We start from the raw sequence: 25,857 nt of genomic DNA, 5'->3' as shown, positions 1-25,857 counted from the left end.
TGAAATTAGAAGAATCAGAAAAATCCTTGAAGGCAACCAGTATAAAATTGGAGGAATTAAAGGTATGGATTTGTGTTCAGAAAAGAGGACAAATAAAAGACTTGGAATTGGTTAGAAAACAAATAACAAAAACAATACATAACCAAATATGAAAACATAAATACTTGTAGTTTCCCCAAAAGAGTGCTTACTTTGAATGAGATAAAATGAATGGCTTAGTTTGCAATGTAAAGACATAAAAAGGTTAAGATAGCTCGAATGTCCCTAAAGAAATCTGGAAATTAATGGCCAAACCTGACATCAAGAAACCAAGGAAGAACAGCTGTATCCCTTTAAATGTTTTCAAATGCAAGTAATGGAGAAACTGACTCCCCCAGCTTTGAACAGTGAGTGATTGTTACATGTTGCTCACATATCCAGAATTCCAGAGGTGAGTCTGCCTCCAATAGCTGACCCAGGAGCACAGTGATCTCATCACAGAAACAGTCTCCTTTGTCTCCTTCTGCCCCACCCTCCCCTGGTTCCATCACCCTTCTGTCTCTTACTCCCCTCATGAGAACAATGACAATAGGAAGTAGAAATGGGGGCTGTGAGGTCCTCATTCCCATCTAGACAAGAGACAGTTTGAGACAGAAACGTCTTGCCTAAGAACAAAGATGACCCCACTTGATCTCCAGTGAACCCTTAGCTTCCATTGGCACAGACTGAGTTACCTGATGGTGATTCCTGAAACAACCACTGACTTGGAAGAACAATTAGGTTTCCGTTTTCTAGAACCGATACTAAATTAATTCCATAGAAGCATTGGTCTTTGGTAGTGAGAGATGAATAACTGTACAAACTCAAGATTCTTCAGGTAATCTCAAAGGAAATGGAAATGGAATGAGTGTGTGACAAGTCAGTGAAGCTCACCACCTAAGGTAAACCGGGGAGGGTGCAGTCTGAGAAGTCCCTGATGCTGACAGATGACAAAGTGAAGTCAGAGAAAGAATAAAGGGGAAGGGACAGACCCGAACAACACCCCACATCAGATTAGTAGTTAGGAAACAACTACCCTGTGGAGCACCTTTATGGATTTTATTGCAGAATTTGTAATTGGGTTGTGATGAAAACTATACCAGTGGGTAGTTGCATAAAATCTGTCACCTGTTCAAGCTTTCTGTCCCCTAACACTTGGAGGGGAGAAAGGGCAGGGAGCTAATTCTTATCTCAGAAAATCAGTACTGTGTGTGTGTGTGTGTGTGTGTGTGTGTGTGTGTGTGTGTGTGTATGAGAAAGAGAGAGAGAGAGAGACAGGGAGACAGAGAGAGACAGAGACAGAGACAGAGAACACTCATGTGTACATGCACATGAATGCAGGTACCTAAAGAAGCCAGATAAAGGGAGGGACCAGAACCTTTGGAGCTGGAGTTACAGGGAGCTGTGAGCCACCCAATGTGGTTGCTGAGTTTACAAGTCAGATCCTCTACAAGCACACCAAGTACTCTTAACCTTTGAGCCATCTCTCCAGCACCTACAGAAAAGTTTTAACATTGGGACTGGAGAAATGGTTTAGCAGCTAAGACCACTTGTTGCTACTCTTGCAAAGAACCCAAAGTGCCCATCACACACAGGAAGCATACAACCTTGTATAACTCCAGATCAAGGGGATACAACTCCCTCTTTTCTCCTTCTTGAGTACTGCATGCAGGTGCACATACATGCAATCCAGGCAAATCACTCATATGCGTAAAATAAAAATAAATCATTTTTAAAACCTAATAATTATGGGGCCGTATGATAAGATGAAATAACCAAATCTACCTAAGTAGTTATAGTGATGTTTCTGGAATTGTTGTTTGTTCATCCACCAAATGTTAATTTAGCACAAAACTCAATTCAAGCTTTTAGAGATACATCAATGAAGAAAATCTCCCTGTCCCCATGTACATTCTGGTGGGGGGCGGGAGGGATAGAAGACAGAATTAACAAATATAAAATATGTCAGGGAGATAGTTCACATAAAGAAGAATAAGACAGGGTAAGGAGCCGGTTGGCAGCTATACTGTTGTAGATTGCTGTTTCAAGTAAAGATGGCAGAGAAAGAAATCTTGGAACAAAAGGGACCTAAGAATTATAGAGGGCAGCTGGGAAAACCATGTTTCAGGAAAAAGAACAAAGTGTATCCAGTTTAATCTGGAGATGCATTAGACCCGGTTGGGTAAGAGCAAGTATAACGAGGGGTGGAGAGCACTTGGAATTCTGGGAGGAGGGGAATCACTTAGAAGACAAAGTCAAAGAATGAAGGCGTCATGTGTGATGTCCTGAGTCAGTAACTAGGAATCTGGGAACGGCTGTGTGAGAGACAGAAAGACTTAATCTTAAGGAAGGAAGACCTGGCTTAGTTGAATCAGTCAGTGCCAGAATTACCAAAAAAAAAAAAAAAAGGTTCTCCTGAGGGAAGCATGACCCTGAAAGATAAAGTTAAAATGTTGCAATTTTGTTCCTGTTTAAACTAAAGCTAGCTAAGCATAAAGACAAGACAAGGAAGATGGAAAGTTTAGAAGAAATGCTATACAATTTGAAAATAGATGGCTCCGATTTATAATAGTTTAACTGGAGTTGGCTCCTTGACTTTCTAATGGTGTCAAAGCATGAACAGCCAGCTTCATCTTCCACTTAATAATCTGTGAATTACAGGAGATGTGCAACAGTCAAGATAAGCTTTGTGTCTCCTGACTGTGACTCCCCATAGACTCTAGAATTACTCTTAGGTTATTTAAAGTAAGCTAATTCAAGCTAGGATGTTATTAATTATACTTATTCAGTGCACTTTTGACCTGAAGTCTTTTTAACAGGTCCAATGAATGTACTAGAATATCAACCCATTCTAAATTGAAGAGGGTTTGGAATAACACCTCCAAGTCAATGTTAGTAAAAGACAATTTTGGTTCATAAGTAGTACCACTCTTTGTATAGAAATATTTCTTTTGTGCACATTGCCTGACCATTCCTCACCCTTCTAGTCGGCTAACTCTACTTTGTAGTTGATGGAAGACAACATCACTGGCAAGTTTCTGCAGATTGTTAAGGTCCCTGTCCTTAGAGTAAATGGCAAGGTAGCCATTTTTATTGTCAAGACTCACAAGATAGGTGCCTTGCTGTCAATGTTTCAGAAGCCATTAGATGATTTCAACATAAAACACCCTGTGTTCCTCTCAGAAGCTCATGCCTAGGACTCATCTCAATGTCTACACCATTAAATTGCTGCTTGGGTGCAGAGACCAGTGAGACCATGGCCCAAGGTTTCTCTCATGCTACGTTTTATATGCCTGTTTCAGGTTTTAGAAGCTGTCATTCGTATTACCCATGGAGAAGTTGCAAAGTCATCATGCTCTGGAAAATAATTGGAAATTATTAATTTGCAGGTAGGAGATCAGAAAGTTCTAGGTTGTTCTCAGAGATTTTGTGAGTTCAAGTCCCAACTCCTCCAGCCTGAGCTACAAGGTTGCACATAAGTATAACAACTTAGTCATTTAGTTTCCTTATTTTTTTTTGTCAAGACCTCCATCTTGAAGAAGGATCATAGCATTTTTGATTCCACATCCAGTGTTTGCAATCATTTCCTAAGGGATCTTAACAAACAAAAGCATTAAGTTCTCTTTAGGCTACAGTGCCTCTCACCTAGAAAAAGACAGCTCTGTAATGGAATCCCAGCACATGCATTAGCTCCCCTTCTGCTTGCCTCCGTGATCATACAGCAAATTAAAAGGTCTCCCAAGCTCAGCCTGCCGTCCAGCTGCCAGCCCCTGATAGACACGAGGGAGCCAGGAAGGACCAGGTGGAGCAGTGTTGAGTTGCACCAAACACACAGCACAAGGATATTGGCCATAACGCCCCAATTGAATATTTATACCAACCCCATTTCTCATCTTGCTCTTTGGCACTGACGACAGTGCTGAGCTACTGCTTATTTCAAGGGCGCTGCATTGTGTTGGATCTGCTCTGCGAACTATTACGCCAGATGAGAAATGGGCCATGGGGTCCTATTGCTGAGATGGCTTGTTGACTTTTTTTTTTCTGTAGAGACTATCCTATTACAGTGTCCTAAGGAAGGGGCAATGAGGGCGGGGACATTGCTTGACATCATCTGGCACTGCTGTATACAAACTCCACCACTGCTTTTAGCAGAATGGAAGGTACCTACAATTACATTAAAGAAAACAGAACACTCTGGGCCGGATGTTGGAGCGTTTCCATCCTTTGCTAAGAAGTTTTATTTTTGTTTGCTAAGGTCAGACACTTATCACAGGGCCTTCTCATCACATTTCAAGTCTGACTCCCTGTGGCAGCTGCTAACTCCTTAACTCTCAAAGTGAATGAGTTGAGTAACTTCAAAAAGATACAAAGTGTCTTGGTGAAGGGAGGACAGGAATAGAGGATGCGGTGTAAGGAAGAGGCTGTGTCACTCAGCAAGCCTTGCAAACCTGAGAAGTTATTTCTATGTACACACCCATTAACATTTTCAAAAAAGTGGTCATGAACTTAAAAGTCACCGGCCCCTCACCCAGTTTGTACTGATGGGATGCCTTGCTAATGTGTCTTTTATTATCAGCTTTACTTAAGAAAAGCTCATTATTGTTTCTTTTTTATTTCAAATTTTATCTTCAAGTATTGTATTCACATCATTTCGCCTCTTCTTTTTAACCCTCTGACTCTGAACTTCAAGACCTCTTTGTAATTATTACTGGTGTGCGTGTGTGTGTGCGTGTGTGTGTGTGTGTGTGTGTGTGTGTGTGTATGTCTGTGTGTGTCGCGTGTATGTATAACATACTGAGTCCATATAGGGTTGCTAGTATATACATGTGTTTAGTGCTGGCCACCTGGGCTTGGATAACCTATCAGGGAGCTTGTTCCTGAAGAAAACCATTTCTTTCTCTCTGCAGGCATTGACTTCCTGTAGCTCTTCATCCAGGAGCAAGTGGGTCTTGGTGAAAATTTTCTCCTCTTACATTGTCAGTGTTTCTTCAAATGACACAATAAATTGTCCACCACTGGGTTTTCTTATGAATCACAGCTTTATTGGTTAAGTCTAAATCAATAGAGGATAATAATCAGGACACTGCAGCCTAAATCCCCTAATCAGAAAGCGTGCCAAATGCTGGCACTACCAGAAAAGAAGAGTGAAGACCTAACATTTTAATGCAGAGTTTAACTATGTGTACACTCCACAGGCCTATTAAGAAGAAAAAGCTACAACAGACTGGGGGCCAGAATTTCAGTGCCTTCTCTTGAGAAGTGTAAATCCAGTGGAGACTTTTGCTGCCTTCAGAACCTGTCCTGAAACTGGGTCACTTTGTATTGGGAGATCAATGAAACTGTGAGCAAGATTATGGGATGTAGCACCAAAGAGGGGGATACTAGGGTGCAGGATTGGCATTTAGCAGGACAGAATGAGACAGACTGTGCAGTTCCACACCATGGCTCTTTGAGGAAAGCATTAGAGCTATCCATTTAGGTGCCAAATGTCAAACACATGGTTCGTGATGCCTTAAACACAGCATCTGCATGGACACAGGTGTGGGGACTTCTATGGCCCAGTTGCAGCTGAAGTTGAGACTATCCAGTAAAAGAACTATTCAGGCAGACTCCAAATGACAGTTTGAAGGGAAAGGCACCAAGGCTTTGGCATTTCAGGGATTGTAATTGTACATTTATATAAACTATATATCTACAGATGACCCTGGTACCTGAAGAAGCTTGAAATGGCCTGAGAGCACTGTGAGGGGGAGGTGCCCAAGCGGACAGGGGAAGGCCATATAAGCCTGACTTCTTGATTTTAAAAGGGATATTTTAGGAAGGCAGTTTTAGTTTGACTTGTGTCAGGCTGTTTTCCTCTAGACCAGAAGTTCTGAGGAAAATACGAATACACATCTTTCTAATGTATGTTTTCTGGAAATGAAATGGGCTTCTTATTAAGAGAATGGTTTTCTCTAGCATGTTTTCGGACCAAGCAGATGCATGATGTCAACACTGAAGCAGGGATTTTTACTAAGTGAAAACACTTATTAAATAGGTACTCCACTAAAATAATGTGCCATTGTAGGGAAGCTTATTTATCTCCGGTGGACATTTAATCCCCATGTTAAATATATTTGATCTGCTTATCAACTTCTGATTTGACCCTATGATCCCATGATTTGTAAATGACAGAGGTAAGGTTTAATGCCCAGTTTAAAGTTAACAGTGCCTGATTTTAACCCTACACTCAGCCTGAAACAATATATGATATTTTTTGTTAAAGACCATGGTTTGTGTCATCATAGTCAGAAATTAAATTAGTTTGATAGGTAACTATCTTCATTTTGTACATTACACTGATGCTTTCTTCTTCTTGGTTAAAAACCTCTAGTACCAAAAATGTTTATCCTACATAATTTCTGGACTCCTGGCAGAGTGTCTCTGTAGAGAAAGAGTTGATACATTCCTCAGTATAATTGATGGCATTGACTGTTTTGATTGTGGCTTCATGGCTTCACCCCACAACTTGCTAGAGCAAAATAATTTCCTGCTTCATTAACCATGGTTTGTAACTGATCTTATAGAAATTTGACTCCTGCTCCATTCAAATAATGCTTTAAGGATTTGGGGGAGTTTTCTTCTTTTCTTTGTTTTCCAGTGAAGGGACTCTTTTGAAAACCCAAATTTAGACATGCTCTCGTTAGTTTGAAGTATTTGCTCACAGTTCTTAGAGGTGTAATTGGAGGACTCATGTTTTATCTGAATGACTTGTTGGAGTCAAAGGTGGGGGAGGAGGCAGGAAGATAAGAGAGAGACAGAGAAAGAGAGAGAGAGAGAGAGAGAGAGAGAGAGAGAGAGAGAGAGAGAGAGAGAGAGAGTTTTACGGGGTTCAAATGTTGAGAAATATGTTTAGTTGTGAGACCAAAAAGAGGGTTGTAAAGTTATCCAAAGAAGAGCATTTTCTTGCATTTATTTGTTTTGGCTCCAGGGACTGAGATCACTCTATAAATGTGAGCATTCATGTTGGCCTTGAGAACTGTTGTCAAGGTGCTGGAGAATAGTACAGCTCTCCAGTGTGCACAGCCCACTTCTCTGTTCCTTCTCAGTAAAGATCTTCCTCCTGTGGCTCCTCATTAGCACAGATCACTCAGTTCTCACCACATTTGGAGACATGAGCTCATAAAGGCCTCCCCTGAGGCAGCCTGTCCACCAGAGCACAGGCACTAAGAGACAGAGAGATGTCACATCTTGGAGCAGAGAACCTGTCTCAGGGCCATAGCTGTGGCAAGAACATCCAGACCCTATTCAGAAATGTGTTGGCTTAAGGTGGCCTGCTGCTGTCACTGATATTTTCCTAGGTGTATGCCGTGTCAGAATATGAGAGCCAGTCCTGACATCAGCTGACCAAGTTGCTTTCTTAGCATATAGAAGCATTTTCTCTCCCTCCCTCTTTCCCTCTTTCCCTCCCTCTCTTCCTCTTTCCACCCCATCTCTTTAACACACATATGTATACACATTTTGGAGAAATCTCAAGTTTTTACATATGCTGTGTGTACATATATATGTATGCATGCATGTATATGAATTTCTGCATTCACAAGCACACACATGAAAATTCAACACACATTTATGTCATAGAACTAACCCCATCTTTGTATTAGAAGCCTAAGAATTCCTTGTGTCCCTAGAACTGTACTTAGAAGAGAGGTAGCCAAGCAGAGTTTATTAAACTACACTAAAGCTGACTTCAAGCATCTCAGGCCATTTGTTCTAATTGTTCCCTTCTATTGCCATGTTGTTATGCACATGTTATCATGGCTAGATACCCCACCTCATCAGAACAGTTGTGGGGTGGAGCAGAGCACACAACGGAGAGCAGGTTCTGCTCTCCTGGAGCCTTGCACTTCAGTCAGATGAGAAGAATCCTCTCTGTCACTTCTATTTTTTAGTGAGGGAGAACAGATTATGTTTTATACTAAGCAACATCATGAACAAAGCAAGTACCCAACCCATATGTTCATTTGCATCCATCCAGTGGTCAAACTGCAGTTTCTCTAGGTAGACACTGAGAATTGGGGACCTAGAATCTTGTTCTGTAATGTCTATTTCATACACAGAGAGAAAGCTTGTGTGACAGGTTGTAAAGTCTAGGACACTTGCATTTCTTGGGTCCTGAACAGCTGATGGAGTGACTCTATAAATAAACAGGGCCATGACTCATTACCAGGATCTACAAAGGGTGAATCATGATGTCTGAGTTGGAATAGACTCTGCAGTACACAAACTTAAGGTTTACCCTTCCTTGGGTTTGAAGAGGACACTTCAGACTATTCAAATCAAATTCCACCTGTGCTACAAACAAACACTCTAGAAAAGAATCAAGAAGCTAGTTCCTGCATTTTGGGATTCTCTCATTTCTTCTTTTTAATGACCACATTAGGCTAAGATTAAGTTCACTTATTTAAATTGCCCAGATAGATTCTAATGTTTAAAATCCTGAAGATATAAGGCTCATGAAAAGGGAGTTGAAAGAGACACCCTAGGAGGGAAGGAGGGCCGGCTTGACATGTAATGTGTATGAGCAGTGTTTGATGAGGCAAAATACATGTCTGTATTGACATCTATAATTTTAAAAAAAAAATTATATTACATTGAACTTTCAAAGTACCTGAAGTTTGATGATTGCATGTCCAAAGCAGACACAACAGACTACAGGAAAATACTTCTGCACTCACAGGAATAATGACATATTTCTGTTCACTAAAGGCTTAATTAATTACTTAATTATAGGAGGTTTAAATTCAGTAAAATAAATATGCCCAAGGAGGTGCACCATAAAACTCCAGATAGTTGCCTTCTCATTTCTGTGGACTGTACTGCAGGGTTGTATTCACTTCATAGTCTAATTTTTTGTTGGTTTGCAGAAGCAACATATTTTGCTTCTTTGCTTTGTGTGTGTGTGTGTGTGTGTGTGTGTGTGTGTGTGTGGTGTATGCTATGTTCTTTTATTCCTGACTGATTTTCCTGGCTTACACATCTTGTACATGATCAAAATTGGCTCAGAGCCCCCACACTACTTTGAGACTTTGGTAATAACACTGACTAAAAGCCTCCCTCAGGTTCCTGTATTTGAACCAATCAAAATCTAGCTTGCAATTACAAAGATATTTTTCCTGATTCTTTAAGCTTACATTACTATCTGTCCCATCAGTGGGCTGCTTATACTCTTAATACTTAAAGTCCAAGGCAGAGACTCTGCCCTCTTGTATCAAAAGCACTTTGCTTGTGCTGAAAACCAGTTAAGGCATCTAGTAGAAATCTGAGGCGGTGATTGTCAGGCTATTGAAGGATCCCCCACTCCATCCATTTCAAGCCCCCTTAAATGGTCCTCATGTCATTGATGACATAAGCACAAGTGTCTGTCTGGACAATGTACATCTCTATTTAGATTTTTATCTCTAACTAAGGCAGAGTCCAAGAATTAATTTCTACTTGCTTTCTGTTAGTAGAGTTGCACAGAAAATACAACATTGTACTTGCTGGGTTTTGTGTGTCAACTTGACACAAATTAGAGTCATCAGAAAGGAAAGAGCCTCAGTTGAGGAAATGCTTTCATGAGATCCAGCCGTAGGGTATTTTCTCAAGTAGTGATTAATGGGGGAGGGCCCATCCCACTGTGGGTCAGGTCATCTCTGGGCTGATGGTCTTAGGTTCTGTAAGAAAGCAGGCTAAGCAAGCCACAGTGAGCAAGCCAGTAAGCAGCACCCTCCATGGTCTCTATATCAGCTCCTGCCTCAAAGTTCCTACCCTGCTTGAGTTTCTGTCCTGACTTCCTCTAATGATGGATTGTGATCTGGAAGTGTTAGCCAAATAAACCCTTTCCTGCCCAACTTGCCTTTTGCTCCTGATGTTTCATTGCAGCAATAAAATTCCAACTAAGACAAACAACATTACCCTTCATGCAGACCCATCCAGGTCTTGCCTGATGATTCTAAAGCCTTGGTCATACATAGGCCTGCTTCTAGCTAATGTGCTTTCTCTTAACACGGGTCAGGTTTTCCTGATTCCTCAGAATAGTCAGTTTCCTGAACATTACATATGACAGCTCAATGAACTCTAAAACACAGTGTCTGTTTTCTTTTGTCATTTTTTTCCCCAAACACAAGCCCTTTTGTTACATGGCAGTTAAGGCAAGGGATATGACCATTCAGAATCTTTTTGGGCTAAGTTGAACCACTGCTGTACAATGAGCTGTCCAACTTCCAGCTCCCCTGACACACCACCATCTTGATAGTTCAGTGTTTGAACTATGGGCTTATTGAAGATGGAGACACTTTTTGGTTTTGTTTACTACTGAGGAAGTCCTTGCCTGATAATCTTCAGGAAATTCACCCAGTAGATCTCAAAATTTTTCCAAAGCAAATATCATAATTGATATTGATATGAATTAAAGAAGAATTCCCCTTAAGCATCTAAACATCACTTTATTTCTGTCTTTACTCCTTGTTGATACTTTATTTCTCCTGTCTGTTTACCACCGCTGGTAAAATGCTGCACCCAAGGGAAAAACACATATCTTAGTCCTTGCTCTGAAATAATTTATTTCCTCATCTACTGTGACACAAGCTGCAGAGGTTTTCAGGGATGTTTTCATAGATGAAGGAGAACTCACTGGTCTAAGTTACCAAGAATGTATGCCATGAATGGATGGTGGATATTATTCAGTACATCTTTGCGACCATGGTCATAGTATTTGCTAATACTTTGTATTACATTGATCTCCAGATGTTAAACCCAGCTTGCATTTCCAGGATAAAGCACACTGGACCTTTTCTGGTTGCTTTTCATTTAACAGCTCCCTTTTCTGGTTGCTTTTCATTTAACAGTAGCCTAACTTCTTGGCTGTTTGTAATAGGTATGGATCCATGTTGTTCTTCTTGAAACTGCCTTTGTCTGGTTCTGGATCAGGATAATGGACTCTCCTTCAACAGGAAAATAAAGTTTCCTTCCTCCTCCCAACTGACAGAATTTACACAATATTACTTTCACTCACATATTAGCTTCAATTTTTAAAAAGATACTTCATTTTTGTGACCTGTGTCTGTGTGGTGTATGTGCATGTGTATGTAGAGATATGTTCATGTATATGCCAGTGCAGGTGGTGTGTATGTGAGACCACACACATATGGAGGCCATAGGATAACTCTGAGTGCTTTTGACAATGACTCTTTATCTTGTTTTCTAAGACAGGCTCTGTTTCTGCCCTAAGCACATGCACTAATCTCTCTGGCCAGTGGATCTGGGAGCGCTTGCCATTCTCCAGCTCTGGAATTACAGAGAAGCCCCACCATGCTCAGCTTTTGCCTAAGCGCTGGGCATTTGAAGACAGTCCCTCGTGCTTGCAGACCAGGCATTTCCCTGTCTAAACCTTTTTAAAAGCCTCATCCCTGGGATTTTCTTCATTGATAGCTGATTTGGAGATTTTCTACATTTCTACTGAGTTGAGTTAGACCTCTTTCAAGAAATTCATCAGATTTTTCCAACCTGAGTTCACTGACACGGTTTATAATGTCTTTAGTGAGTTTTTGGAATTAAAAACTATTTTTCTGTTTGGAATTATAAATTATTTGTATTGATTATGGGCTTTTTTAATTTCAATTATTTCTCCCTTCTACTGTTTTATCCTACTGGTATCTGCTAATTTTCTTGCTTCTAGTTCCTTAGATGAGAATGTATATCATAAATTTTCAAGCCTGTCCCCTTGTTTTTGACTAACCACCACCATATATATTGCATGCCATGTTTTGAATTGATGCATTTTCACTATTATTTTGCTCTATATACAATTTTTCATTTATTTTTTAATTTTTCTTTGACTGACATTAGATTACATAGAAATAACATTTCATTAGAAAATATTAGTATTTTATATATTATCGTTTTTGAATGACTTTATCATGGTTGGATATCATATTCTATAAGATTTACATTTAATGTATTATTAGTATTTATCTTGTAGGCTAGTATAGTTCTTTCGGCAATATTCTATGTCTAATTAAAAATAGCTTATTTCTATAGTTATTATTAGGTCTTATAAATTAAGTCTCATTGTTGATAATAATGTATTAAGGGTTTTTTAAATTTATTTTGGAGTCTTTAAAAAGAATGACTTTTGTAAAATCATGTTCTAAGGTTCCAATAGTGTTCGTGGAGTTAGTTGTCCCTTTCTTCCTTTTATTCTTGCAGGATCTCAGGTTTATTGGATACATCAATTCTTTTCTATCCTCAGAAGCAAAAACATATGTCAAAGTCTCCTCTTTCTGGATAGAAAGCATGACTTTCTGTTAGAAGACTTACAAGTCTTGCTGTTGGCCTCAGGGTTGTTTTTAAGCCACTTAGATCAACTTGAGTTGTGTTTACTTCTGGCTACCGGTTACTTCCTTGCTGGTACAGGGGCCGCCGAGTCACAGGAGTTAAACATTCTCCCCGTTCCTCTGTGTTGCTGACAAGAATGACTTATTTCAGGACAGCATCCATGTCAACATAGACAGTCATGATCAGAGTCTGACCTTTTCTTGGCCTCATTACAATAACACACATGTAAGTTTGCACAGCAGAACAAGTCGTGCATTCTCACTGTGGATTCTATCCCGATTTCCAGTGTGCTGCCACTGACATACATGAACACTCGAAAGATAAAAGGAAAAATTAAACATGTTTGCTGAAATGTCTGTTTGATCTCTGCTGCTCCTGTTCTAACAGGTCTATGGAAATTCAAGACCTAGCAAGTCCCCATGCCTTGGTTGCAGGCAGTGATACACCTGGGAGCTCCAAGCTGGATAAATCCGGTCTCAGCAGCACTTCGGTCACAACAAATGGGACAGGAGGTAAGTGCCATGCCAAATATGCCCAGAGTCACTTCTAAGGGCTTGCCTCAAACTTCATGCAAGGAGTTGTTAATAAGTAGCTACCCTACTTCTGATGCTGTGATCAGAGTTACATACAAGGAAACCCAGCTAGTTTATAAGTGTTCTACTTATCTCCAAAGTTGAATCTCTTATCTATGCTATGAGCATACATAGAGAATATAGAGTCCTGATAAATATCATATTTGCCCTTAAAAATATTCCACAGAATTTAAAAATTGTGGATAAAAGATACACACACACACACATATTAATTTGCATATTCAATATTTTTGTTTTAGTTTCAAATTTAAATAAAGTGCTCCCCAATATTCATTAAAATAGTGTTTCTTTCAATTGATTTAAAATAAAATATTTACATCTGCATTTTTCAAAAAGAATAATACTATGACACCTGGCATTTATATAAAAAAAGAATGAATTGCATTTTTCCAATTTTCTCATTTTATTAAGTTACAATTAATGGCACAATTTATGATAACAATGTTATTATTTCAAATATTCTCCATTATTATTTTTAAGCAATGCATTCAGTTTTCCATACATATGATCCAATTGTGTAAAAGATATTTACATTTAGAGACACTATGGCATATACACACACACAAGCAATATATAAACTGTATTTTAAATTATTCATTATCAACCTAGGAAACAAAGTCAAATTTATGAAAACTCTGTTTTACTTGAGAAACTACTCATATAGCCAGATATCAGCATTTGCCACATCATATTTTCTTGTATCTGTGAGACTGATATACCCCTTCCCAATTAATCTGAAGTCCATGTTTTTCTTGTCAAGTTGTGTGCATTGCAACCTGCATTTTAATGATGTGTTACACCAAACCCTTTGTAGATTAACACTTCCCTTGTTAACGTGTCTCTAAACACGCATCCGAAATTTCAAGCTAATGAATGGATGGATTTGGAACTGCAAGTGTTTAGGGACATTTAGTCAAACCCACCAGGGCATGAACGTTTATTTACCTTTAAAGTCAGAGCTGAGTACAGATAATAAGACTGAACAATTCAAGCTCTCTGAAAGAAGAGCCAGGAGTTCGTGAGTCACACACATAGTTGCGAGAACCAAAACAGACCTAGTGCACTAACATACAGAAGGCACACAGTACAGTTAGAGTCTTGCTGAAAGGTTGGAAACTGCTGCCAGCACTGGTAATTACCCAAGGACACTCAGCACGCCTTCAGACGATGAACTCTTATACTGTTCCTGTTCTCAGGGGACAACATGACTGTTTTAAACACAGCAGACTGGCTGCTGAGTTGCAACACCCCCTCTTCCGCAACAAGTATGAGAGCCGATGGTACACTGCATGTGTTTGGGTGTGTGGATTTGACATCTGGTTTGCTGTCTGCTCTATGTTTGCCCCTCTTTTCTATGTTCTACACTTATAAGCTAAAACTGGCAAGCAAACAGGCCTTGTACCTGTTCGTGTTTAACATCTGGCTGAAGTTTTCTTATCATTTATTACTCTAATCTTATATGCTTATATCAGTGGGGTTTTTTTCTTATATTTGTCATACTTCTACACCACTGGGGATTATATTGACACATAGTTAATTATCAGTTTCTTATGCAGTTCCTTCAGCCCAACAAAATCATGTCAATCAGAGCAGTCTAAGCCAGTGAGAGCTCATAGAAACTCAATTACCCAATGACCTAGTTATTCCCTCAGTTTATATTCTTAATTCTACTACAAGGTTTTTTCTATTTTATGTTTCTGAAAAAATATTTCAAGAATCTAAAATAGAATTAGCATTCAATATTCTACCATTTTAAAAGTTACTAGTAGTGACAGATGTGTTTATAAGATTATTAGCATTATGCGGTAGAATATGCCTGTAATCCCAGCTGCTTAGAAGACTGAAGTAGAAAACTCACAAGTTTAAGTCCAGCCCACATAGTAAAACCCAATCTCAACTAACTGAATAAATGAATAAATAATAAAATTATAAATTAATTCTCTTAAAAGGGTCCAATCTATCTATGTTGACTGCACTCATTCATATATGTAAGCATTCTCCGAGAATGAATGCTAATACACAATCCAAAGTTAAAAAAAAAAAAACCCATCACACTCCTACAGAGCCTTCTGTCTTAAGATTTCAATGGAAATGGAGATCTCATTCAGGCATTAAAATAGAGAGATTGACTTGACATTGCTCTATTTTAGATTAAATTAAAATATATGACAAATAAAAAGTATCATATTCATTATTTATAATTTTGTAATTTTAACTGAAAATATTTTCCATTTTCATGCTTAAAAAGTGTTGCCAGAATGTAGTTATTCTTGATTCCTTTTGATAAAGAGCCATATGGTAAATGCTGTCCCATGATGGTAGGTCAGTCATTTGGTTCACTCCCACAGCTCATCTCCACCGTGGAGACGGAAAAGTAGCTCTCCGCTGTGTGTAAATAAAGGCACGCGGCTAGTTTCCAACAAAACTGTGTTGATAGACCCTGATTTAAATTTCACATGCTTTTCTGTGTTACAAATATCTTGTGTTACAAAATATTCTAATTTTGCTGGTATTTTTACAAAGCAATTACAATTAAAAATTCATCCACGGCTCACTGATATTTATTCCAAAATGGTTACAATATAATCACGTGTGATGCAAAGTTATAGTGGAGAACTCTTTTGCATTGAGAGTTTCACCCAGTCCATGTCATCTCACACAGAAACATTGTTCTAAGTGTACAGCATTACATTTTCCTAGTCTGGCATGCTATGCTCAGGTTGTCTGTAAGGGCAGGGATGCGCACAGCAGAAGCACAATGAATCTGGACTGTAGCATTCAGCTACACTGATTGGCTGTGTCATGTCAAAGTTTCTCATTCTTCCACATCTTAGCTCCGTAATATGAAAGGAATATTCAAGCCATCCTGGTAGACATTTTTGTTATTAGATAAATTGATTGGCGATAAATACCACTATAGTTTTCTTCCAATAGATAACTCCATAACATTTGGACAATTGTTTTTTAAAGGAAATTAGAAACATTCATTGTTTGAAACATTTGTCATTCTCTGAATTTACAAATCTGTAAACTGGGCCAAAGAAACCAACCCTGTAGTATTGGTATGCCAGAAATAGTTCTATATAATTGTTAAGCTATAATATTAATAACTAATGATAAAATGGGTTCTCAGACACTGATAGAGAAATTTTAATAAATTTTAATGATGTTTCAGCAGTTCTTTATGACACAAAGGTTTCCTGTTTGACCTCTCTTATTGAGGATAAAATACTTTTAAACAATTTATTTTCATGATTAGTTTTAGTTCTCTCTGTGTGGTGTGTGTGTGTGTGTGTGTGTGTGTGTGTGTGTGTGTGTGTATCCCCAAAGCAGTATTTACAGGTACTTTTGAGCCCTGGATATGGGTGCTGGGAATTGAACTCAGGTCCTCTACACTTCTCATTGATCAGCCATCTCTTTGGCTGTTCATGTTTTATTTTAATACTAGTTTTAGTATTAGATTTACATCATTTGATAAAGTTATTACAATAAAACCAAAAGAAAAGCTAAAATCTAATGGCCTTTCCCAATTTTTTAACATTAAAACAAAATTTAATTATAAGCTTTTTAGCTAAGTTGAAACATCACTTTAAGACTCTGCTACCTTGTGTCACCTAAGCATCTCATGTTTCTTAAACTGAGTTAAGAGGTTGTATCACCTTAATTCCAACTATATTAATCTATGTTGAAATCCACATTTTTCACCTCAAATGTTTATGGTTTATAAAAGTCGATGAAGTGTAAAATGTAGGAACTAGATGCACTACTGTATGCCTATAATCTTAATGCACAGAATACTAGGCAGGGAAAGAGGGAATCGAGGGAGGAGGGGCTTAGCACATCAGTCGATGTTGAGGCTCTGAGCACTATATGGACATGTGGTTATTTCATCTCTGCTGCTAGTACACAAATACAGCAGAGAACAATACCTAAATAAATGTGTTCAAACACTGGAATACTGATTCCACATCATAAAGTGCTCTTACATTGCTTTATAGTCATTCCCAGCCAATAAAAATACAGGCCATAGGGCAAGTCTATTGGTGTATTAGTGTATTTTAGAAAAAAAAAATCTGTAGGCATCTGAGAACCTTCTTCCAGATATATGTACTTTCTGATTTGGATTTTATAAATACTGTCAGGAGCCTTGGCTCAGTCATTTTCATATCGCATACAAATACTTAGATCTGGTGGGTGTGCCTTGGACAATGTTAAAGAGAGTACATTTTATTTTCTCTTTTAATTGAATCATAGTGAGACCCATTATATTCCATTCCCTGTACTACAAAATGTGAACTCAGTGCCTCAAACAGTGTGCTTCTGACCAGCCAGCCACTAAAACACTGCACAAAGTGAAACAGACTTGAAAATGGCAATGGAGGTCGGGGAGTGTCCAAGCTCAGTGAGCAGCCAGAGCAGGGGATGAGTTAACTCTTCGTGGAGCTTAAAAAGTCCTGACAGAAAAGATTGGGGAAACCAAAAACAGAACACTGTCATCAGCTGTACTCGTAAAATCTGAAATAGATATCAAGGAACCTTCTAGGACTTTTCACATTTAGGCAACTAGCTCGCATTTAGTAAACTTGTTTCTAGTTATTTATTGAGGAAGAGTTCCCTATTAGTAAGCTGCTCTTTTTGTACTCTCTAACTGTGCTCCTGTCATATTCTTATAGAATGATAATCATGCACTGTTTCATCAAATTCTGTCACAAAACTAAATATTTATTATACAGCTCAGAAGAGAAGGCACTAACAGGCAAGCCTAAGATTTTGAGTCGACATGTTGATCCAGATTAACATAGATGATGTGTCATAGTGGTTATTAAAACTGGAAGGCGATGCCCACTTACAGGTAGTGTTGTAAACTGCGACCTTCTCAATAGATTTCTTGTTGAGATTTGCAGAATCTGTCAACAGTCAGGGAAAGAGATAGAGAACATGAATCTGGCAGGGAGCAAGGTGGCAAGGGTTTGGGAGCAGTTGGGAGATGAAAACACATGAACAAATTACACTGAATGAAAGAATTAGCTGTGTGCTGTGGCTGAGGGGGGAAGTGTGCGGAGTTACATATGTTCCAGTTTAAACGCAGATTTCTGAAAATGAAATGCAAACTGTAAATTACTTGCCCTGCCTTCTAAGGACTAAGGTTGAGTTATGATAATAAAATAAATTTTCTACACACACACACACACACACAAAAATATACCATATATTGCTGTTAAGCCTAAGTTCTGAAGACACTCTAAGGAGACAAGATAAACTTTGCTTTAAAGACTGAGTTGGGAACAGGCATGAAAAATGACCTGGAAATTCAGAACCTGTAAATGACTGCCTCCAATAGTCACACTTGGTCTGGACATAGTCTGTGAATGGCAAGTATTTAAAAAGCTGAAGTGTGGAAAAGTACGGTTCTACTATTTGTCTCTGTGTAAAGTCCCCAGCTATAGGAATGACCTAGCAAGGGTTCCTTCACAAAACAATTCAGTACAAAGTAAGATTTACTCTATCCCACTTTGAGAGAAATGTATTGTAGCTTTCTTATTTTAAGCTTGCAGGAGAAGAAAGCCTCAAAACTTTCAAGCCAGGACATTTGAGTATGGCTGTTGATTTTAATTCAAAGTATTTGATGCAAGAATTTGATTCTTGCTATAAAACTTGAAGTTGTCTACTATACAAGCTTTTTCTTCCATTTTTAATATGTAAATGATTTTGGAGACTATCCTAAAAATACATAACAACATTTGTTTGACATATATTAATTTAGAAAACTAACATTACAAAATTAAAAAATATTTTTAAATATTTTTATGAATATGTGCTCAATTTGGATTTTTATAAGTTTTCAAAAATTTTTTTAAAAATGAGATTTGTTTTGTTAATAAAAATTTTTCTAATAGCACCATAAACACAATACTAAAAAACAGTTTGGTACCTGAACTGTATCCATTATATCTCATTAAAATGCAGAAACAAAAGCAAAATGGAAAAAATGTGAATATAAACCAATTATCTTTGGAAGCCCAGTGGATAAGACATCCATTACAAAGGATTATTTATAATTTTGGTGTAATGTATATTTCCTGCTACTTAACACATTTTATAGTATTAGAGGTACTTTAATAACCTTTTTCCAGTGTTTTGAGAATTATAATGATATAAAAGTATTGATTTATCTTCTTGAGTTTTCTACCATTGAGGAAAATCAGAATAGTTATTATTAGGAAATTGCCCATTTTTCAAGTAATATTAACAAAATAACTTCACACATTCCCAGGAACTCAAATGATTTGCCAATGACCATATAATGTAAAAATAATTTACCTTTTGGGAAAAGATGATCAATTTTGTTCCTTCTTCTGCTATCTAAGAATTAAGCAGGCCACTCCTGCTTAGCTCTCGTGGACTAGATTCCACTACGTTATAGCCGTAAACGTGGCCCATTTCTACTTTATACTACCCTTACCTGCAAAGAAAAAGGAATTTGACATTAATGTATATATTTTTTCTCCAAATGTTAGTATCAGTTTTTTTGCCTTGTCATTTTAAAATCCACTCATGTTAGAACACTTGAAACCTCTTGATATTTCTGCATGTCTTCACATTCTCTCCTGGGGATGGCTTTCCTCAGTAAAATAAACCACCTTCTTCCTGAATACAGACTTTTTAAATTAATGAAAGATGTCACCAGAATTATGAATGGGACCAAACCTCTCTTTCTCTTCTTCGAACTCCTTTTGACTGCCTGAAGCTTTCAAATTCAGGAAATTATAATCAAAACCAATGCTGAGTGATGCCTAAATCAACTCTTGAGGTTTGTTTCCATGGTAACAACACTAATCACCATCAACATGTCTGGCTTCTAGACCAGTTTTGACAAACTCAGCTCACCTTCTGCCCCTCTCGTCTCACAAGGAGACATCTTAGTAGAGGTATAATAAATGTCTATTACAATACTGTTTACAGGCATAGACATGTTTGAATGGGAACTTAGTCATATTAGAATTTGGAAGCTCTAAGATGTCTCTTGTCTTCACATTCCGGAAGTCTTTGGGCTACGCTTTTTGTCATAGGTGTCATAAGTAAGATGCGGACTTTGAATGATACAGATTCACACCCATCTAGATTATCCCCTGTGTTAACTTTATGCAGATAGAAATGAAGCCCAATTAGCAGGCAATACAGTGTAGAGAGTGGATGTGCAAGTTCACTAGCTGGTGTCAAACTCAAGCTCTTAACAGCAATGTCATCAGAGCGAGCGATTTTGTGTTTCATGCTTCAGTTGGTAATAGTGTTCAGTTGGTAATAGCTTCAGATGGTAATAGTGTCCCCTAACTTCTGTAGTAAATGAATTCATCATTTATATGGCTTACTTCCATCTACCTGGATTGCCTAGAATGTGATAGGCACATTTTGAGTGTGTGCTAATGCACACCCTGCTGCTTTTCATTCTGTTTTAAAACAATAGACCATTAGGAAAACATGCTTAACAGCCTGGTAGCAAATCCCAGTATTTTACAGCTGTTCATCATAGTGAATTATTTTCAATTACTCTAAAAGGAAATCACATTTTTGTTTTACTCAGAGCTACTGTCTGGATATGACAGCTTCACACTGGTACACAGACCATAAATGCCAACTATAAAGATTCAACAGAATTCCAATCAAGCTTTGCTGAATGTACATGTTCTAAAACTTAGTCATGTCTGAATGCATAGTAAATAACTTTGTAATAGTACGTTGTTTTTGCAGTGGTAAATGTAGATCAGATATATCTATTATGTTGTGAATAAAAATTTCCGAAAGTAGTAACTATAAATCTGTTATTTACTATTATGCAGATAACTAGACTAAACAGATAACTGTTACTATTTTTTTAAAAAAGGAGGCAAACCTTAAATTTCCCTTCTCTAAAAATAAGTAATTCTTAAGTGGGTGTATGCATGTGTGTGCACATGTGTGTGTACGTGTGTGTGTATGTATGTGTGTGTCTGTGTGTGTGTTTACCTTTCTGCATTCAACCATTATAGTTCTCTGAATCTCCAACCAATTCATGTTATTGTCCAATTGTGTATACTAAAGCTAGACCTCAGTTAGGGTCTCAGTGAGGGTTTGGCTGAGTTTGCTACAGAAGTGTGTAACAACACTGCATGCTTCCCATTAGCCAGCCGCTTCTTTAATGGGGTCAAGTTCCTCACTTGCTTGGTTGGTGGATGTTGGATGAGCCCACTAGTCTTTTGTAGCACACTGACTCATGGCCAGCTAGTATTAAATTCTCTCCTCTAGTTGTCTGCTTGCTTCTAAGTTACTTAACTGCACCAGCCCACTTAACAGCCAGGGCACATGAAATGTGTCAAGTAAAAAAAAAAAACTTAGTTTATTCCATGACTGCTACAATATATACATGTGGTAGGATTTTTATTAATAAAGGGAAAATATGGTGTGACCAAATTGGTAGAGGCTGTGTCATTGCATGTGATAATGATGACAGTGTGTGCTAGCCCGCTTCTGTGCCAAGGGAGGATTTTGTCAAAATTATGTATGGCAAGCGTTTAAATGGAGAAACGTGTGATGCTGCAGACATCCTCTCTCATCCAGTACTGATCTCAACATCATCGAAAGAAAATGTTTTGCTGTTAAATAGAAACACTTTAAGAACGGTTTTGCTTTATTTGTTTGTTTTATCTGACTATTTCCCGAGTGCCTTGATTTTTTTTACCTGTGCTGAGAATAGGCTCAGGGTTTCATGGATTTGCTTATGCCTCCATTGGACCCTCATGCAATTTTCTCTACATATTTTATTTTATTTTATTTTATTTGGAAGAATAAAACCTACAGTTGTAAATACCTCTGCAATGACCCGAGTTGAATGTGGTGGGAACCCTGTTGACTTCTCTTCTGTCTGTTAGTGTGTGAAAGTGTGCTTAGGAGAGATTTTTAAAAATGCAAATACAAGTGCTGCTGTTTCACTTTTGAAGGCTCCCAGCCTTTAAAAGCCAGACTCTCAGAACCAGCCCAGCCAGAGGATTTTAGAATAAACCCTCTATAAATGCATGACCACTTAGAAGCTAAATTAACAAAGCTTTTTCTCATTCACTTCTTAAGTTTTCTCTTTTCTCTTGCATGCCCATGATAGCTTAAAAAAAAAAATTAGCAGCCAGGGGCTTTGCTTTAAATATAGAAGTAAAACTCACCTGTACTTATTCTTCTGCGTAGTGTCTCTTCTTGCAGTCAAAACAGAGCCCTTGCACAGCAGTGAGACTACTACTACGACTGGAGATGGAGCGCTTGACACTTTTACTGGGTCAGGTAAAGCCTTTAGCTCGTGTCTCTGTGTCCGCGTTGGGGTCCCTACACAGCCTTCTTCTTGAAAGCAGCGAAGGCTCAAAGCTGTAAGAGTTTTCACTGTTATAAGGTCTGCCAGAAACCCACTTTCCTGAAGAACTAATTGTCTTGGAATTACATGTTTTCTGAAATGGTGATTGGAACCCTTTTGCCAACCCTTCAGCCTGCACAGTAACAATCCCATGATGTTCTCATTAGCAGAGCCAGCTTTCTTCATTATTTTATACACTGCTTGATCAATTTAATAATTAGGTCCATAATAGCTAACTTTGTTCCTTCAACTTGCCCGTTTAAATTACATTAAAAACTGCCTTCTGTCTACCCTTCTAGATGTAAAACTATCCATTTGATTCCTTCTAAATAACCTTGTTTCCTCTCTGGGTTTAAGAAAGTACTCCTGCGTAGGCAGCTGAAAGACAAGTATTAAAGGTTAATGGGTTTCTGGAGAACACATGCTGGTTACATTAGAACCCAGCCTGGGAGAGTGGTCCCATGCTTCAAAGAGAACAATAGTATGTCTTTAAACATCAATCCTTTTTAAATATAAATACCTGATAACTCCCAGCTGGGCCTAAAGAGTACAAATTAAGTTGACTTAAAGGCTCTTTTAAAAGTACTATTCTGTATGGCTTATTATATAATGAATAAAATTTTGCAAACCCAAGAAGGAACTTGTATATCACAAAGATAAACACGAAGCCCAGAAAAGTATTACGCTAGTTAAGTCTTGGTTGTGTAGCTCTGCTTTAATATATTTTATGTTTACCCATGTTCTCATTTGCAAGGGTTTTATGTGGGTGTGCTTTATGCAGAAAGATTTGAGGGACGCCTTGAGTCTAATGTTATGAAACATATATCACTTTTATGGAGACAGATGATCCAGCTTTATTAGTTCACACCAGTTGGAACAGTTGTCCTATGTACACATAAATACTAGTACTCCAGACAGAAATAAACACTAGTGAACTAGCCTGGCATAAAGACACATGTGTGCTAATGAACATTACCATCAGAAACCCACCTGCCTCACAGGAGATAAATAGGAACAAACATTACATTACCCTGTGGTGCTCGCTGGCCATAACTACTGTTAACTTTTCTACAAAATAAATGTATGCCAATACTTTGGGGGGGTATTGAATTATGAAGCAGTTGCTATTGTGCTTCAAGAATATACAAGATACTCACCTTTAAAGGTGAGTTACCAATGTACAGATTGTAATCTCAGAACTTTACAGTCCATTTTACAAATAAGAATACAAAAGTCCTCCGAGACATCCAGAGTGGTTTGGCCACATAGTCAAGCATAGACTAAGAATAGTCTATGCTTGGTTCTAGAAAGAACCATGTGCTGACAATCAGGCCCTGACTGTGATATTGTCTTGGAAACCGTGATGGCTGAGAAAGAACGAGTATAAGTACTCTTCCTGCTTGTCCTTCACAGCACCTATAAAGACACTTTCTTAGTTTTCTGCTAAGAACTCTCTAAGTCAAGTAGCCACTTCCAAGACATGATTATTTAATTTCAATAAATTAAAATTTACTGAAATAAAAAAAAATATGTTTCTGGATAAACTATCCACCTTCCAACTATGTAGTTCCTGACCATGGTTGGTGGCTACCTGAGTGGAAACTCACATGCAAACCACCTTGAACACTGTGGAGACTCTACTGGATGGCAGAGGTCCAAAATAGACCTTCTCCACAAGCAGTGATTCTGCAGTTGCTGCAGGCTGCAGCATGAGACACTCCGCAAAGTTCTGTGTGTAGTCCAAATATCAGTATTACCCTAGCTGTGTTACCATAAAACATCCCATACCAGTCTAAATACCCCCCCCCCCCCGCTGCTTCTCTTCTTCCTGAGTTAAAAAAGAAATCATGGTAAAAGAGTAACAGGTCTAACATTTCTTGATCCCATCCTGTGAGAAACTGGTAACAGGCATTCATTATAGACTACAAAATCAATTCTCAAGACAGTCCAAGGGTAGGCAGCACCGCTTCCTTCTGTTGGTAGAAACGATCAAGCATATTAAGCATAAGGAGTCCGGTGCTTTGAGGAATGTGTATGAGTCACTACGGAGTAATGAAGCATGACACAACACTTTCTAGACTTTCCCAAAGCAATCTGCAGATCCTTCTGGAGAGACAGCTTCCATGGGGGTCAACATAACTAAATAACTGTGTTGTTGTGAAACCTTTCTAGACATTTATCAATTTGAATAAAAATGATAAGATTTAGTAAAGAATTTATATCACTTTCATAATCAGCTCGGTTTTCTAAGCCAAAGGTTTTGTCTTCTAACCTATTTTACAGACATTAATATAAAGTTTCAAAGGTCAATCAAGCCTTTAGTGTTTGGGGTACACTGTTCTCACAAGGTCTAAATTCATTCATTGAAGAAAAAAATGTCTTCTATGTGTTCAGAATGGTGTTCGTGTCTGTGAGTCTTTCTGAAATATAAAATTCTTCTTTGTCTGATTTAATAAAAGATGTTATAAATTAATATTTCTAAGTATTTTGTTTTATTTGAAATCCCTTCAATTTTTCAATCTTGAAGATAGCCTATCAGTACGGACTGCTCAAGTTTTTATCATGCCAACAGGGAGTCCTATCAAAAAGGAAATCAAAATCAATGTGAAATTAAGCTTTTCTTAACCAGGTTTCTATTAAAATATTCAATATTGTGGAAATTTTTGTAACATAAATTTAGTTTCCGTGGAACATAGCACAAGGATCTATTCTCATTTATTTGATTTTAAGCTTTTTAAAAATTCTTTTTGGTTTTGGAGAACCTAAGAGAAGAGTAATGTTTTATTTTCAAATATATAGAGAAAATTCACTTAAATCCAGTTCCCCAAATGTTTAGAACTTAACACCATTATGGTCACAATTCAATGGCTCTCAAAACAGATTCACAGTATTAGGTAACATGCGCTTGCTACACAATTGCTATGAAAATTAAAATTTTATTTTCTTATTCTACACTTACCCACCAAGCAGCATTTTAAGTACATTGTACACTTTAGACAAGCACACAGCATCGTAAGCACAGGGCACACATGTCTGTGAAGCTCACGGGGGCACTTGATAGCAGTTGGACATAGGAACATATCATATTGCATGAACCAGCCAGCAACCTAAACCTATTTGTCACTTTTTGCCTCTAAACGTTTAGCTTCGGCATTCATAGGAGCAGCTCAGAAAGGGTGCAGTGCTTTGAAGTTTAACTATGATTGATTAGACTAAACTCATGCCAGCACTGTGTTGTGTACTACTTTAATCTTTTTGAAACGTGAATGAACAGCAGATGGCCTAATAAAGACACTCTGTGTGCTTGCCCAGTATGGATTGGCCAGGAAGGAGCTGGCTCAACACATTAGAATCCATGTATGTGCAGGACATCAGTCAGAGTCAAGGCAGATGCCCAAAGGAGAGAACGACTTCCAAACTTTTGGATACATTCCACAGTGGGGTGCATATTTGAATGAAATATTGAAATAACCTGACTTTCCCTTTTAAGGTCTTCTCCTAAAAACATCATCTTTT

The 25,857-nt window shown here is 38.1% G+C and overlaps 1 protein-coding gene across 13 annotated transcripts in view; it reads left to right on the top strand.

The window, feature by feature from the left end:
- Positions 1–25,857, top strand: part of Eya4 (EYA transcriptional coactivator and phosphatase 4) — a 242,822-nt gene that overhangs the window by 165,012 nt on the left and 51,953 nt on the right. For 6 of the 13 annotated variants that reach the window (XM_076928116.1, XM_076928115.1, XM_076928121.1 and 3 more), the window contains 2 exons: positions 12,763–12,887; positions 22,182–22,274. In XM_076928116.1, the coding sequence (XP_076784231.1) occupies positions 12,763–12,887; positions 22,182–22,274 (218 nt within the window). Of the gene's footprint in view, positions 1–467; positions 921–3,320; positions 3,408–12,762; positions 12,888–14,164; positions 14,234–22,181; positions 22,275–25,857 lie in introns of those variants that run through there. The other 7 variants (XM_076928124.1, XM_076928123.1, XM_076928122.1 and 4 more) reach the window with 5 other exon arrangements.

This window comes from Arvicanthis niloticus, chromosome 30, assembly GCF_011762505.2.
Source record: "Arvicanthis niloticus isolate mArvNil1 chromosome 30, mArvNil1.pat.X, whole genome shotgun sequence".
NCBI classification, from domain to species: domain Eukaryota; kingdom Metazoa; phylum Chordata; class Mammalia; order Rodentia; family Muridae; genus Arvicanthis; species Arvicanthis niloticus.
The sequence above is the reverse complement of the archived record's forward strand: the minus strand, read 5'-3'. Positions and strand labels throughout refer to the sequence as shown.